We start from the raw sequence: 16,812 nt of genomic DNA, 5'->3' as shown, positions 1-16,812 counted from the left end.
TAAAAAATAATATACTGAAGCTGAGTCTTTAGAGGGAATAGGGCTGAGAAGTGTACAAACATGTCTTTAAAAATCTCTTTGGGTGATTCTGCATGTACAAGCTCTTAGTAACTGCTGTGGAACATTATACAATTTTAGGTATTACTGAGCATTATAACTTTCAAAACATGTAACATAGTGTATCATCTACAATTATTCTTTAATATTATTGAAGGTAAGGAGGTACACTCTAACTAACATGACAAAATTACAGAATTTTTGAATGAATTATGAAAAATCAATTATCTCACCCCCTCATTTTCAGATGAATAAAATGAAGGCTTTTTAAAAGGCTGTAACTTATAAAAAAGACTGACTTATTCTGACCCTTTATTATTTTCCAGTCTCATTTGTTGACTCCTTATGATCAAAAGGTATGTCAAAACACTTCTGCAGAAGCAAATGAATTAATGTAAAATTTTCTACATATTTCTAGTTCAATGTCTTTTATAGAATTTTACTTATATAATCAATCTTCGTTAGCAAAAATGTTGCTTACAACTCATTTATTAATGACAGCTAAAACTGAGATCAACTGAATAACTAAATTCATAAGCATTAATAAAAACTCTTCAGATACATCAACATATAAAAAGTAAGGATTTCCGAGGCCTATCTAGGAAGACCCTCCTCCCCAAACTGGTCCTTCTATAACTTCCCCCAAATAGACATTATACATCGTCCTCTGTAATTTGCTCATTCTGTTCTACATAAACTTTACTCATTTAATCATTCTGATTTTTTGGAAAATCTACTATATGCTAGACACTAAGAAGGCACTGAGTCTATAAACAAGTAAATTTGCCTTCAAAGTTTATTTTATGCTGTGGATCACTGACCTCCAGGGTAGGGTGGGTAAGACTCTTGATCTACTAGAGTGTTGGAAAAAAGTCTTAGAACTTCTATTTATGTTTTTGATCTCATACTTTTCAATTTACTTTTATTTTATAAATTTACATAAAATATTTCATACAATTGCAGATATATACAATTTACATATAAGTATGCCAAACTGGGATATATGGTCAATTTATTTTACCACTAGAGAGATTTGATTTAAAAAGTTGAAAGACCACTAATTTTAAAAATGTTAGTCAGTCTGATATACTTATATTTAAATAAAAGCTGTCCCTTCACTGTTAAAGAAGCAGGCTCTGTTGAAAATTTGGGGCATGGAAAATTAGAAAGGAAAAAATATTTCTTATTGCCCCACTATTCAAAGACAGCCACTGCTAACATATTAATATGTAATTCTTTTCTGTTCTTTACATTCCAAGCATTTTAACATAACTGTAAATTTATTCTGTGTAAGATTTTACAGCTTGCTTTTTTTTTTCCACCAAAAGAAGCACTTTCTATATGTTATGAAAATTTTATGGTAAATAGTACTTTCAGTGGCTCTGTATCATTTCAGCATTGTGACTATATGACCATTTTCTTAATTCACTGTTGGGCTTTTAGCTTATTTTCCATTTCTTCCCCACAATTTAGGATGTGAATAAAGCTTTTTTGGGTATATAGGATTACTTACTTAGGACAGATTCTCAAAGTTGTCCAATATATAAATGCGTCTAAGAATCTTGAAACATATTACCAAATTCCTTCTCCAAATTCTGACCTCAAGTGCAGATGGTTTCTCATTTCTATTATCTTTACTAATCTGTTGGTCAAATTAGCAGCTCTGTTGTTTTAACAAGAATTTCTTTGACTACTGTATGAGATTTCTTATAGTTTTGTTAACCAGTTTAATTTCTCAGGTGAGGTTCTCAGCAGAGCGTAAGTATGATTGTGACAATATGTTGGAATTAGAAGACAGAGACAGGGAAGTCTGAGTAAAACGCTATTCTCATAATTCAGGCTATGAAGAGGAGATGCTAGATTTGAAGAAGTGTTTTAGAAGATAGTACCAACAGAATTTGGTGAATGCTGGCTCCTGAATGTCTGCAGAGCAAAAGCAGAAGTATTTCTCTTAGTGACTAGAGAAAAAATATTGCAAATTTACAGATAGAATAAAGGTTGATATGAGGAAGTGAAGGACAAAGATGTTTTTTGAGAAGTCCTGAGTTTATTTTATTGGACATATTTAGCTAGAACTACATGAGAACTCTCTAAGCACCAAGAGAGAGGTTCTGGCAAGAGACATGTAAATGAGGTTGCTGAGAAATAAAAGTCAACTGAAGTCCAGGTAAAATATGTTCTGTCAAAAAGGAGGGTGAAGAAGAAAGTATGGGGAACGCAAAGATACAGACTCAGCTGGAAAAAAGTAAAAGATATTTTACTATTAATAAAAGATATTGAGACTAGCAGTCATAAGTAAGAACCAGGAGAGAGTGGTGAGAGAGAAGGGATAATTATTATTATAATAGTATCTATGTCTGAGCACTGTGTGATGAACTTCACATCCATTATCTAGTTTAATACATAAGAACAATCCCATTTGAAAAGATACCAGTATTAACCCCACTTAAGCAACTCGACCAGAGTTAACAATGCTAGCAAGTGGGAGGAGACAGAATGACAGAAAAAAGCAGAAGAGTCCAGCAGTTTAGAATCTGCAGGGACATCAACCAACATAAAGCAATTACGAGGATATTGGTAGTTTCTGCCAGGGTGCTGTGATGGTAAAACAAAGGGTAAATGTCAGAAGCAGAAGAAACAAGTATACTCTAAAAAAAACTCAAACAAGAAGCAAATGAAAGAGGATGGGGGGTGAGGCTGAAAGACATTTTCTTGTTGCTATTATTTTATTTTCACTTAAGGATGGGAAAGTGTTGAGCATATATATAGACAAAAAGCAAGTCGTTGGCAAAGTCTGCAGATGTCAGGGTGGGGAAAGATAGATCACGGAGGAGGCCAAAGTGATCAATGACCTCAAGTATCCTTTCTTCTCTCCCCTGAAAGCAGTGGTTCCCACAGTGTTCTCCTAGAATTCTGCTAAGTCTCTGAGTTGTAATGAAGCATTACATCAGGAACAAAACTGCCAATTCCCTCAACTCCCACCCCAATTATCAAATGTGGGAGGCGAAAGATACATGAATAGAATATTCTTAATCTTAAGTTTCTCACCAAAAGCACTAATTATGCTTGGTCCAGCAACCTGTGTGCTGTTTTTGGATTTGGTTGAGGGGTATTATACATAACTCATATAATAGAGTCATACTGTCTGCCAGGAAACGTTTCTTGTTTTGCATGATGGGATTAAATAAATCAATGAGAATATCATGACTCTTGGTGCATCAATCCCTGAACTGGCAGCATCTATCAAAGTGTGTTCTTTGAGTGACTATATATTTGACCCATTCCAGGTTCAAAGTGCACATTACCCTATTAAAGCTTTGGGAATTCTTAAAAGAGAACAAAAACAAAACCATTTAATTCTCTTGATCTCAATGTTTCCAAACTGCTTTTAAAACACAGAAAACATGTCTTTTCAGTCTACCAATATTCACTTTCAGTCACTTTTAAGGAATCATTTTACTTCTTTCAAGGCTGTATAGTATGCATTTGGAGGCAATTTGTTAAGACTCCTAGGACTGGAAAGGGAGAGAAGCTGTCTGGAAACCGGTCCCTGGTACTTACCAGGGTACTCTTTAAGAACTTACCGCTATACAAGGTAAAGATTGTTAAGGCAAGAATCAGTAAAAACATGGGCTATGACAGCATTCACTGATCAGATCAATTATGCAACCTCATGTGCCCCAGACATTTGGACTCCTGACACCCCAACGGGCATCTTCCAGGCACTGTGCCCTGACTCACATGGCCAATCCTATGTTTCTTCTGGGAACACCAATGAGACCTGCTGGCTCTCTTGACCTTGGAGAATGGTTTTTACTTTACAAAAGCAAAAAGTGCAGTACCTGTAGGAAACAAGGTAGCAGCAACAGCTCATCTCCAAATTGGAATATATCACTTATCAATTTCAAGCTTTGTTGAGAAAATTTACATTTTAAAAACTCAGAAGTCCATACATTCTGAACTGTTATACCACTATCAAATTTCAAAAATAGGCTTATCAATACAATAATCATATTCTTAAACTAAAGAATCCTCACTCAACTTGTAAGTACATAAATGTATGTGTGTACATATATAACAAAATAAATGCTTAAATACATACATGAAATCTGAAATCCCCCCTCAGCATGGAACAAAGATCCTCTGCTACATCAGACATGCAGGGATGCAATGTAGCAACCAATCTTGCATAAAATGGTAGCAAATCCAACCTGCAAAAGTTATATGTGATATATGTAAAAGGAAAGACATACCAGAAGTAATTCATCTTAAAATTTAAACTTTCTCAGATATATTCACACATTAAATGATAAAAACTAGTAATCGTACAGACGTGCCTATTTATTGCCATCATAACGAAGCACATGGAAATTCAACCTGCTTTGTGAAAGCTTATTAATAATCTGGTATTTTCTATTCAGTGCATTTACTGCACATTTGTAATTTCACTGAGTACACAATTTTGATAACATATGAAATACCAAGCACAGAAAGCACCAAGTTTTGACATGGCCTGAATTTTTAATCACATAATTACTAAGTAAACAAATCTAATGGTAACTTAAATAGTGCAAAACAGAATCCTTTTAAACCATTTCCTTCATTTATCCACGGATCAGTTATTTGGGAACTTTAATGTCTAAAGTGAAAGGGTAACTGATAACCAAGAAGGCATCTAAGAAGTCAAAATATTATCACAACCCACACACTTCTACATCTTATTCATTACAGAACCTACTCAGATTCGCCCACAGTGCCTATCCTCTCTTACTCTAGACAATAACTGGCAAATACGTGGTTCTTCATGCTGCCATCCCTTTCAGTATCAGAGCACTTTCTCATCAAACCTGAATGCAGCTCCAGAATCCTGCTTAACCCAGCACTCCAGGCAGCCACTACTAATCAGAATGAATTTACTTTCCATTCCTGCCACAGCCATTATTTTATAAAATTCGATTACTCAATGATGCAACACTCAGCAGATGCTGTAGATAAGCAGCAGTGAGGAATTAACAAAAACAGCTGCGATAACAGTATCAAGTTACAGGGAGCTAACAGTGAGAAAGGAAGTTAAAAACTATAAAAATTCAACACAAGAGCTCAAAAAACTACACAGCCTACAGCCACTGAGAACAGAAACACACAATCCTACAGGATAACCCTATAGTTATCCCTGAAGACATCACTATAGAATAATACATGAAAATGGTTTTATCATCAGAGAAAAAAGTATGCACACCATGCCAGGTTCAGGATTAGATCTGGAAACTCCCAGCATGGACAGATTAAGGCTCAGCTAGAAGAAGAAACACAGCAAAGAAAGGAAGAATGGAGGTCAATTTGGAAGGTGGAGAGAAGTACTCAAATTCATACCTAAGAGCCTGAAAATCTTTGCACTCCTCTTTGACCATTATAATTTCTTTTAAAAATTATCATTTAGTTCTTATTAACTTGCCAGGCTCTGTCCTAGGCACCTAATACACTTTATTGAACTTGTTGATCCTAATTACCATCCTATAAGGTGGATATTTTAATCACCACTTCAGAAATAATGGAACAGATGCTAAGAGAAGTTAAGAAAACAGTGGCTTTGTAGTAGTGACTCAGTATAAAGGCATCATATCTTTAACTGAAACAATGAAAAGCTCAAATTATGTAAAGATCTAAATCAAGACATTTAATGTTAAATGTTATTTTATATGTTTCTTTAAATTATTTAAAAAGTTTAATCAACTGAAGGTTAAGCTCCTGTCATACAGAAAATGTGCACATATGGGGTACATTACTCCTTGATATTACAAAAATGAGATACTCTCATAAATACACAGTAATTTTTTCATGTCTATTAGTGTCAAAAAAAAAAGCCTAGGACAAATAAACCTTTAATATTCTTGCATAATAGATGGATTCACACTAATAGCAAATTTACTTTCTACATTTTTAAACTTCGGTTGGAATACTGTATTTTAATATATTACAATTGTAATACATTTTAGTTAGAATATATTATTAGGTTTTTCATTTGTTTTTCAAACCCACTTTAGCAACAAATACTTTTTCCTGTTTCAGTCATAACCAATTGCCAAATACAAATAAACTACTTTAAACCGATGCCTAGGTTCTACCACCCCCGACTGCCACAATTTCAGATCAGAAAAAGAATACACTGAATGAATACAAGAGCTGAGGTCATAGGACAACAAAGAGGAATGTGCTAGGAGTTAGGAGGCTCAGGTTCTAACTCTCTCAAATAGTACTTCTGTAACCTCTAGTCTCAGCTGCCCTGGCTAATCCTCCCATAGCTGGGAAGCTCACCTCAGTCTCTGCACTGGCTTTTTTTTCAGAAGAAAGATGCTTTTCTTTTCCCCAAATATCTACACTTACTCCCTCACAAAGGCCAAGTCTTACTTCCAGTTGACACCTCCTCAGTTAGACTTCTTCCAAATACTCCCCTGAAACCACAAATCCACCCAGCCCCACACCCCCAATCCTCTACCCTGCATATTTAAAGCAGCATTTATCACCGTCTAACATACTATATAATCTACTTACTTGTTTTGTTTATTATCTTGTCACCCTTCCCCACTAGAATGTAAGCTCCATGGGAAACAGTTTACTAGTACTCAACACAGTGCCAACAACATAGTAGGTGCTCAGTAAACATTTGTTAGATAAATAAATGTTACTGGTATCCCATAACTAGGTTTATTTATTAATTATTTTCCTTTCTGAAGCAGACTCCATGCCCAGTGCAGAGACCAATGCGGGGCTTGAACTCACAATTCTTGAGATCGAGACCTGAGCCGAGACCAAGAGTTGGACGCTTATAACCAACTGAGCCACCCAGGCGCCCCTAGGTTTATTGTTAGCTTTTAGTCAAAAATATTCTTCACCACTCCAAGGAAGTACCATCTGATTTTTATAAAAATAATATTAAACTTCATCAAGTTTTACATTTTATCAAAGCTAGCTTATCAAATATTTTATGCAATTAAAAGGATAATAATACAATCTCTTATTTTACGTATGTTTCCTATTTAAAATATCTTTTTAATCCTAAGATCAATTCTCTGATCCTGCTGGATTTTTATTTAATATACTATTAAATATGATTTGCTAGTTTTTTACTTAGAATTTTTATATGGACAATCAAAAGTGAGACTGGTCAATCATTCAAACTTCCTTGCTCTTTCTTTATTAGATTCTGCCTATTCATAGTATGAAATGGCAAGTTTGTTTTTCTATGCTCTGGAACAAACCAGACAGCAGAAAAATCACTTGTTCCATAAAAGATTGAAAGAACTCAATAAAGCTATCTAGTCTTACTCTATTTAAGATGAAATTAACTGATAACTTCACTGGTCTACTTTGTTTTATCTTGAAATAATTTAGAAATGTATAATCTTCCCCCAAAAATTCAGTTTCACTGAGATTTTTCAAGGGTTTTTAAAAATATCTCTAGCATTATCATTGGGCTCATTTCTTAAAACTTTTAAATGTTCTTTTTCTTTATATTTTCTAAATGCTTCCCTATTGGATTTTAAGAACCAGCTCTTGAGTTTTTAAAATTAATTTTAGTTTTGGTTGTCTTTCTCAATGTATTTTTTTTTTAAGATTTTATTTATTTATTTGACAGAGAGAGAGAGAGCGAGAGCAGGAACACAAGCAGGGGGAGTGGGAGAGGGAGAAGCAGGCTTCCCGCGGAGCAGGGAGCCTGATGTGGGACTCGATCCCAGGACCCTGGGATCATGACCTGAGCCAAAGGTAGACACTTAACGACTGAGCCACCCAGGCGCCCCCTCAATGTATTTTTCAATACAACGAGATTATACCCACTTAGCATCAAAAATTTTAACCTAACTGTATCATTTCCTTTTTCTTCTTTTCCTGGACAAGTCACTTACACTTTATCTCATTTTTTTCTTCTTCTACAAAATCAGCCCAATCTAGGGCGCCTGGGTGGCTCAGTTGGTTAAGCGACTGCCTTCGGCTCAGGTCATGATCCTGGAGTCCTGGGATCGAGTCCCACATCGGGCTCCCTGCTCAGCAGAGAGTCTGCTTCTCCTTCTCACCCTCCTCCCTCTCATGCTCTCTGTCTCTCATTCTCTCTCTCAAATAAATAAATAAAATCTTTAAAAAAAAAAAAACAAAACAAAATCAGCCCAATCTATACCAAAGCTTTTTCCCAGTCCCAAAAGAAAGGTAGAAATAGCTAAAAAGGAAAGCAGTCTGTGCTATCCATTCAGGCTGCTATCGGTGAACTAACAAACAGGTAAGTGCTCTCAGCTTCCAAAGGGATTTTAAAAAATAGTTTCAGGATTCCCTGGAAGATCTTAACTCTTTTATACCTTTCCAGATAGTTAGTAATCCTGGTTTTTGTTCTGTGGGAATTGGACATGTGAAAGTAAAATTAGAAATTCTATTTTCTCAGAATCCTCTACTCCTAAAAAGCTCACCAAATCCTTCTCAAACTAACACTTTTCTAAAAGTCCTCTTTTTCCATTATACCTTTCATAATTAAAAGGATAGCTGATAGTAAATGCCACCCTGCCCTATTTAAATCTTCAAGCTCTGTGACTGTTCATTCCTTACTTTGCAAAATAAAATCCCTTATGTTGGAAATAAGGTAATAAATTATATATTTCTTCAATGTTAGTCCTGCTTCAGTATGCTTTTCTGTCTTTTCTACCCTTCTATACATGCAAGGCTGCAAGGGAATGGAGTACTAAATGCTATGCGAATCACACTGAAGGTATTAACCACAAAATAAAACATTTTAATGAAACTAAAGAGCTCTGTATTAAAATTTAAGCTAGATATGTATTTTTAGACTTTTCTGAAAGTCAACTAGAAAATAAACTTAGATCCTCTCCCTTTGAAAACTGAATTTTTGTCCTCGAGAGTGATGATTATTTTTACCAAGTTAATGAGTGAACCATTTAAAAAAGAATGATTTTTTCTTAAACAATAAAACCTTGCTTACATTTTCAAGGTCTCTTAAATTACACATTTAAGTATCTTACTAGCATTTAATGATAATCAAGTTAGTAAACATCCAGTCATTAACCACAAGTAATAAGAATGCAGAAACACATTTTGTTACTGAGGGGGAAGAAAAGAAATTTTTTTTTTTAAGATTTTATTTTATTTATTTGACAGAGAGAGACACAGCGAGAGAGGGAACACAAGCAGGGGGAGCGGGAGAGGGAGAAGCAGGCTTCCCATGGAGCAGGGAGCCCAACATGGGGCTCAATCCCAGGACCCTGGGATCATGACCTGAGCCAAAGGCAGACGCTTAACGACTGAGCCACCCAGGCGCCCCAAGAAAAGAAATTCTTAAAGGTTTTTATCTCGTAATCAATCAGCTTTCTAAAAGAAAAGTCCAGCTTTTTTTCTCTTTAAAATCTAAAGAATTTAACTGTTGGAAGCTACTAATTTTATCTTGTTCAAAAATGCCTAGAAAAAGAAGAGCGAAAGAATACTGCTACTGTTCAATTAAAAGAATACAAAGGATTTTCTTCATTAAAACAAGCAGATGATGATTCAAAAAATATGAAACATAATAAAAGACTGGAGTCAGTTACTCTGAAATCGACAACCAAATGCCCTAGGGACTTTTTCACAATGTTGCCGCTCCCAGTGCAACAGCGCCATCAAGTGGTACAACATGCTAACAGGCTTCAAAGACTAAGAGGAAAAGCTGTTCAACAACCAGTGGAAGCACTTCATTCCCTGAACAGTTTGTTTATATTAATCTAAATCTAAAGAAATTCTGATCATCCATCTGTTAAAATTTAGCAATCCATATGGCTTCCAAGTCATTAAAACCAATACTGGGTTCGACTGTACCAGAACAAGGAACTAAGAGATTTCTAGGTATTTTACACTCAAAGTTTAAGGGAGGGGGCCTTCTGAGACGCTAGGCCCAATCTCTAGCTTGATCTAAGTGGTGGATACATACGTATACCTAAGATGTGAACACTTTATACGAAACTTCAATTATAAGTGTTATAGTTATATTACAAATTAACTATAAAATGATATGAAATATCAAAGGGAATTTCTAGTAGATTTCATTTCTGTGGAGCCCTTCAATAGGCTGAGATAAAATGCCAGGCTTCTAAGCATTCTTTTAACTAACTATTTATTTAATGAAGGAAAAACACACTAAAAGTAAAAACACTTTCAGATCAAACCTTTAAGAACTACATGTACAGATGAAAAAAACTGTACAGATGGACATCAAATTTTAAAACTTTTATGCTACAAATGATACCAAGAAAGTGCAAAGACAACTCACAGAATGGGAGATGTTTGCAAATTATATTTGATAAGACACACGTACAAAGAACATATAAAGAACTCTTACAACTCAGTAATAAATAACAATTAAAAAAGGGGTAAAGGAGGGTGCCTGGGTGGCTCAGTTGGTTAAGCGACTACCTTCGGCTCAGGTCATGATCCTGGAGTCCCGGGATCGAGTCCCACATCAGGCTCCCTGCTCAGCAGGGAGTCTGCTTCTCCCTCTGACCCTCTTCCCTCTCGCGCTCTGTCTCTCATTCTCTCTCTCTCAAATAAATAAATAAAATCTTTAAAAAAAAAAAGGGGGGGTAAAGGATTTAAACAAACATTTCTGCAAAGAAGACATACAACCAACCAATAAGCACATGAAAAGATGCTTAAAACCATCAGCCATTAGGAAAATGCAAATCAAAATCACAGAAAGATACCACTTCCGACTAAGACGGCTATAAGCAAAAAGGGACAATAACAAGTGTTTTGAGGATATGAAGAAACTGAAGCCCTCATACATTGCTGCTGGGAAGATAAAATAGTGCAGCCACTGTGAAAAAGTTTGGCAATTACTGAAAACGTTAAAGAGTTACCACAGGACATAGCAACTGCACTCCCAGACATATACTCAAGAGAAATGAAAACATACCCACACAAAAACCTGTACTCAAGCTTTACTCCTAGTAGCTAAAAAAGTGGAAACAATCCTATTGTCCATCAACTGATAAATGGGTAACAAAATGGGGTGTGGAATATTATTCAGCCTTAAAAAGGAAGAAATTCTAATAACATGCCACAACATGAATCTTGAAAACATTAAGTGAAAGAAGTGAGGTATAAAGGGCACATAACATATGATTTTATTTATACGAAACACTCAGAATAGGCAAACCCAGAGCAACTGAAAGTAGGTTAGTGGTTTCCTAGGGCAGGAGAAAAGGTGGGCAGAGAAAGTATGGGATTGACTACTAATAGAGAGAAGGTGTCTCCGGGCAAGGCAAAAATGTTTTAGAATTTGATCAGAGTGATGGTTGCATATATTCAGAACACTGAATGGTATACTTCAAATGCGCGAATTGTATAGCATGTGAATTACATCTCAATAAAGCTCTTTTTTTTTTTTAAGAAAAGATCTATAAAGAACCTTAATCTAGTTTAGTGCTTCCTAAACCAAAATATACAGACTAGGTAAAACAGCCAAATTCTCTACCAGACATGAGTTATACACATATAGGGATCCCTTGCCTTTTAAAAGTTCATGTTATACCACTTGGCTTTTGCTTAAGACCCACAGTTGCACCTGTTTTTGCTACCTGGAAGAAATCCAGACAGGATTTTTCACTTGTATAAAAAAGGTGAAAAGCAAATCTCGTGTTCAGCGTTGGTTTTGCAGCAAGGCAGGTGCAGAAGTGGTGCACACCAGGAGCAACCGGAATGGCTCCATCCCCAAGAACTACACTCAACAGCTCAGCATCAGATCGCCAGAGCCTTCAACTGTGTCTGTGAGCATCCGTGCCCTTACCTAGATTTATTTTTGGATTCTGTTACCAAGATGTGTCCCAAGGTATCAGAAAAGCCTGAGAGGTTTTTTCTTTGGAGGAAAGGGGGTCTGGGCACATTCAAAGACTTTTCCATAGGAATTTATGGTTATTACTGCTTTACACCATTTCAGCTTAAAAAAGATTTCATAGGAATACTCTATACTTTTGGATGGTGGGGAAACCTGTATACAGTTGACCCCTGAACACAAGTTTGAACTGTGCAGGTCCACTTAAATGTGGATTTCCCCCCCCCAATAAATACAGTATAATACTGTAAATGTTATTTTTCTCTTCCTTATGATTTTAATAATATTTTCTTTTCTCTACCTTACTTTATTGTAAGAAAACAGTATATAACACATGTAACACACAAAATATGTGTTAATAAACTATTTATGTTACCAGTAACGCTTCTGGTCAACTGTAGGCTTTTAGTTAAGTTCTGCGGGAGTCAAAAGTTACACATGAGTTTTTGTGCAGAAGGTTGGTGTCCCTAGCCCCCATGTTGTTCAAGGGCCCAGTGTATACATAAAACCCTTGAGCCCTCACAGTCATAGGCACTCAAACAACAAATAATTCATTCTGATTTTGGTCACATTATTTGGTCAGCTCAGGCAGGATGGGCTGGATGAAGGAGGGAATCCTGGCCATAGTAAAGAATCCTGACTATACAGATGCTCAAAAGGATTCCTGTCCTTTGGGGAGGGTGGGGGAGAGAAAATGCCACACAAAAAGAAAGATGCACCTTACCAAAGGGGTCCCACAGAGTCTACATGGGCACGGCAGACCACTGAGGGTAGGTAAGAGCAAGAGCTAAAAGAAGGTGTTAAGAATCTCCTTGCCCCCTCTCTCAAAGTGTCCCAGCTTGTCCCTAAGTCCAGAGAGCTCAAATAAGTGGCTACTCCTAATACCCTAATAACTGCCTACCCAGAAGAATATTCTAGCATACTCACTCTAGAACCAACCTGCTTTGTTCCCTCTTCCTCCCCGCTCCCCTTAAAGGCGATCAGTCATCTCTTTTATTCAAGATGGAATGAGTAAAATGAATAAAAGATGGAGAAGGGTTTGTGAGTCCATGAGAGAAGAAAGGGAATGAAAAACAGAATGAGAGGAGACTTAATGGCACTTGACTATTATCTTTTTACTCTGGCCTCCCTAGGAACCAAGCTATAATCCTTAGGACAAGCCAAATATTGCAGGTAAGGTAGAAAGATGCCCCAGCGGTTAAGAACAACAACAACAAAAGCTCTTCAAAATTAAAGGTTTTTCCAGCCAATAAAAATACACAGTCAACCAGGAAACATCAACCTAGTCCGAGACTCTAATATACCATTTTAAAGATATGTAAATAGAGTCTTTGCCTTTCCAAGTCCCTCAGGAACATAAAAAAGAAAATTTTAGCCAAACACTGAAATCATTAGAAGAGAGTAAAGAGTACTCTTTACACTAGAAAAGCAGACAAATGAGACATCTGTACTTATATAAATTAGCTATTTTTCTATAACTCAGCTCATCTGAAATGCGTATAAAATACAGAAATGCAGTAGAGTTAACAGTCAATGCTACTTGTAAATTCCATTGCTGAAAAGACTGCCCTCTATCAGCCAAACCATACTTAATACCTTTTATTGTTTTCAGTAAGATAACTTACTAGAGAAATAAAATTTTTTAAAGATTCTATTTATTTATTTGACAGACAGATACAGAGAGCACAAGTGGGGGGGAGCCTGACGTGGGGCTCGATCCCAGGACTTTGGCAGAGGATAAAAAAAGACACTGAAAAAAGTGATTAGTGAGAAGATGTAGCTGGAAATAAGCAAAGGAGATTCAACATGTACATAACTGAAGTACCTTAAAAAGAAAACCAAAACAAGAGAACAGAACAATTATCTAAATATACTTAAAGATGAAAATCAAGAAAACTTCCCTGAAGTATTCAATTTGAACACTGAAAGGGCATGGGGAATGACCCATGGAGAATGATCAACAACACCAAGGCATCTCCATCCTAGTAAAGCCACTGGATTTACTAGGAGAAAGAGTTACTTGGGTAGCCATATGAATGACCATGTCAATTAACAAAGGAGAAAAAGAAAAAAGGTAGGCTGGCCTCCAGCTTCTCCACAGTAATACCAAATGCCAGATGACGCTGGGGTAACACCTATAAGGTATTTAAGGGAAAGGGTATGAGCCATGAATACTACAACTAGCTAAACCGTCCTTCAAGAAACAAATCCACAGACACATCACTCTGAATGTACAAGATCTCAAGGGATATTTTTTCCCAAGAACTCTTCTTGAGAAAATTATTAGAAGATGAACTTCAGCAAACCAAGAGATAACGGAGGAAACAAGAGAAACAGGGCTGGCGGAGAGCATGGAGTATTTAGACTGTAGAATATAAAACAAACGAGGGGGTTAGAGTGACAAATTAGGATGTGCTACCAGCATGGAGACAAAACAAGAGGAGGGTGGATGGAAAAGAAGAGGGGAAGTCAGGTAAGTTTGCTGCTTCCCTGCCTATAGCACTGCAAGTAAAGTCACCCCAAAAGCTGACAAACCAAAGGACACAAGTCTAAGCACACTTAATACTGAAAAAGGAAAATGTTAAGGAAGATAACATTACAGACCAATACTAGGTGGGTAAGGAGAGGAAGATGAAAGGAAGAGAACACAAGCTAATTTCATCATCACTTGTGGTAGGAACAACAAAGACTGTCTAAATAAAGGACCATGAAGTAAACCTACAATTATGAAGGTAACTACTAAAATAAAAATACAAACCTTCCTCAATCAGAAAATACATATACCCACATATGTACAGCAAATAAAACAATACAGATTACATAATGAAAGACTTTTTAGGGGCACCTGAGTGGCTCAGTGGGTTAAGCGTCTGCCTTCGGCTCAGGTCATGATCCCAGGGTCCTGGGATCGAGCCCCCATCGGGCTCCCTGCTCAGCAGGGAACCTGCTTCTCCCTCTCCCACTCCCCCTGCTTGTGTTTCCTCTCTCACTGTGTCTCTCCCTGTCAAATAAATAAATAAAATCTTTAAAAATTGTTAAAAAAAAAAGATTTTTTAAAAATTAAACCAAAAAGACAAATAATATAACAGAACGTGGACCAATCTTATCTGTCTTATCAAAAATGTAAATAGGGCGCCTGGGTGGCTCAGTTAAGCGTCTGCCTTCGGCTCAGGCCATGATCCCAAGGTCCTGGGATTGAGTCCCACACTGGGCTCCCTGCTCAGTGGGGAGTCTGCTTCTCCCTCACCCTCTGTCCCTTCCCCCCACCCCACCCCTGCTCATGCTCTCTCTCAAATAAAAAAAAAAATGTAAATAGCCTAACTTAATGATAAGAAACATATTTTCAGAACAGATGTCAAAGTAAAATGCAATTCCAGAATATACAGGAGACTCAACTAAAATAAAGTGATTCTGAAAGGCTGAATACAGAAGGTCAAAAGCATACTAGAAAAAGAAATTAGAAATTGTAATCTTAATACCAGATAAAGTAGTATCAAGCCAAAAAAGCATTAAGACAAAGAATAACACTTTATAGTGATAATAGTGATAATAGTGAGGTGTAAGTTTTATCTTCATATCAAATAACACAACAACATTCGAAAAGGTGAAATCATAGTAGTTATTAGGAAAACAACACCCATCAACAGTAGTCTTTAATTCACCTCTCTAAGTCCAGAAACCCTGAGTACAGAAAAAAAAGTCAAGAAAATGGACAAACTTAATAAAAGTTATTTAATACTGTAAATTTCCCTGATCAATACATTTAACTTACCATAAAAACAAAGAATGTAACCTTTTTAAAAAAAATGCTTGTGTGTGGGGTGCCCTAGTCAGTTAAGTGTCCGACTCTTGGTTTTGGCTCGGGTCATGACCTCAAGGGTCATGGGATGGAGCCCCGCATCGGGCTCCCTGTTCAACAAAGAGTCTGCTTGAAGATTCTCCCCCTCTGCCCCGCCCCACCCCCACATGCTCACTCTCTAAAATAAATGAATCTTTAAAAAAAAAATGCTCGTAGAATGTTCACGAAAACTACGGGCATAAGGAAAATTTCAAAAAAAATTCTAAAAAGAATAGAGTGTATTTTCTATTCATAGCGAGGTAAAAATACAAATTATTAACCAAGTCAGACAACAAAACAAAACAAAAAAGTCTCACTACATGGAAGTTTCAAACCTCTCTCAGATACCTCCCTAGGGAACAAAACGGTAATATAAACTAAAATTGGAGATTTTCTAAAAAACATAAAAATAGAAATCACTACGTGTAGGAATTACAAGATATAGCTAAGACCATTCTCAGAGGACAAATTAAATGCCAAAGAAGTAACAAAATGAATGAAAGAAAGTTTATAGCAGCAATGTCTACAATAGCCAAACTGTGGAAAGAGCCAAGATGTCCATCGACAGATGAATGGATAAAGATGTGGTATATATACACAATGGAATATTATGCAGCCATCAAAAGGAATGAGATCTTGCCATTTGCAACGACGTGGATAGAACTGGAGGGTGTTATGCTGAGCGAAATAAGTCAATCAGAGAAAGACATGTATCATATGACCTCACTGATAGGAGGAATTCTTAATCTCAGGAAACAAACTGAGGGTTGCTGGAATGGAGGGGGGTGGGAGGGATGGGGTGGCTGGGTGATAGACATTGGGGAGGGTATGTGCTATGGTGAGCACTGTGAATTGTGCAAGACTGTTGAATCACAGATCTATACCTCTGAAACAAATAATACAATATTTGTTAAAAAAAAAAAAAAAAGAAGAAGATAGCAGGAGGGGAAGAATGAAGGGGGGGAAATCAGAGGGGGAGACAAACCATGAGAGACGATGGACTCTGAAAAACAAACTGAGGGTCCTATGTGATGGGTACTAAAGAGGGCATGTTCTG

At 36.6% G+C, this 16,812-nt stretch overlaps 1 protein-coding gene across 3 annotated transcripts in view; it reads right to left on the bottom strand.

Moving 5' to 3' along the window:
* Positions 1-16,812, bottom strand: part of UPF2 (UPF2 regulator of nonsense mediated mRNA decay) — a 108,744-nt gene that overhangs the window by 46,762 nt on the left and 45,170 nt on the right. For all 3 annotated transcript variants that reach the window (XM_025853513.2, XM_025853514.2, XM_025853515.2), the window contains exon 9: positions 4,160-4,268. In XM_025853513.2, coding sequence (XP_025709298.1) covers positions 4,160-4,268 — 109 coding nt within the window. The remainder of the gene's footprint in view (positions 1-4,159; positions 4,269-16,812) is intronic.

The sequence above is a fragment of the Callorhinus ursinus genome, unplaced genomic scaffold, assembly GCF_003265705.2.
Source record: "Callorhinus ursinus isolate GAN/ISIS: 27379988/994484 unplaced genomic scaffold, GSC_fseal_2.0 scaffold36, whole genome shotgun sequence".
In the NCBI taxonomy this organism is placed as follows: Eukaryota; Metazoa; Chordata; class Mammalia; order Carnivora; family Otariidae; genus Callorhinus; species Callorhinus ursinus.
The sequence above is the reverse complement of the archived record's forward strand: the minus strand, read 5'-3'. Positions and strand labels throughout refer to the sequence as shown.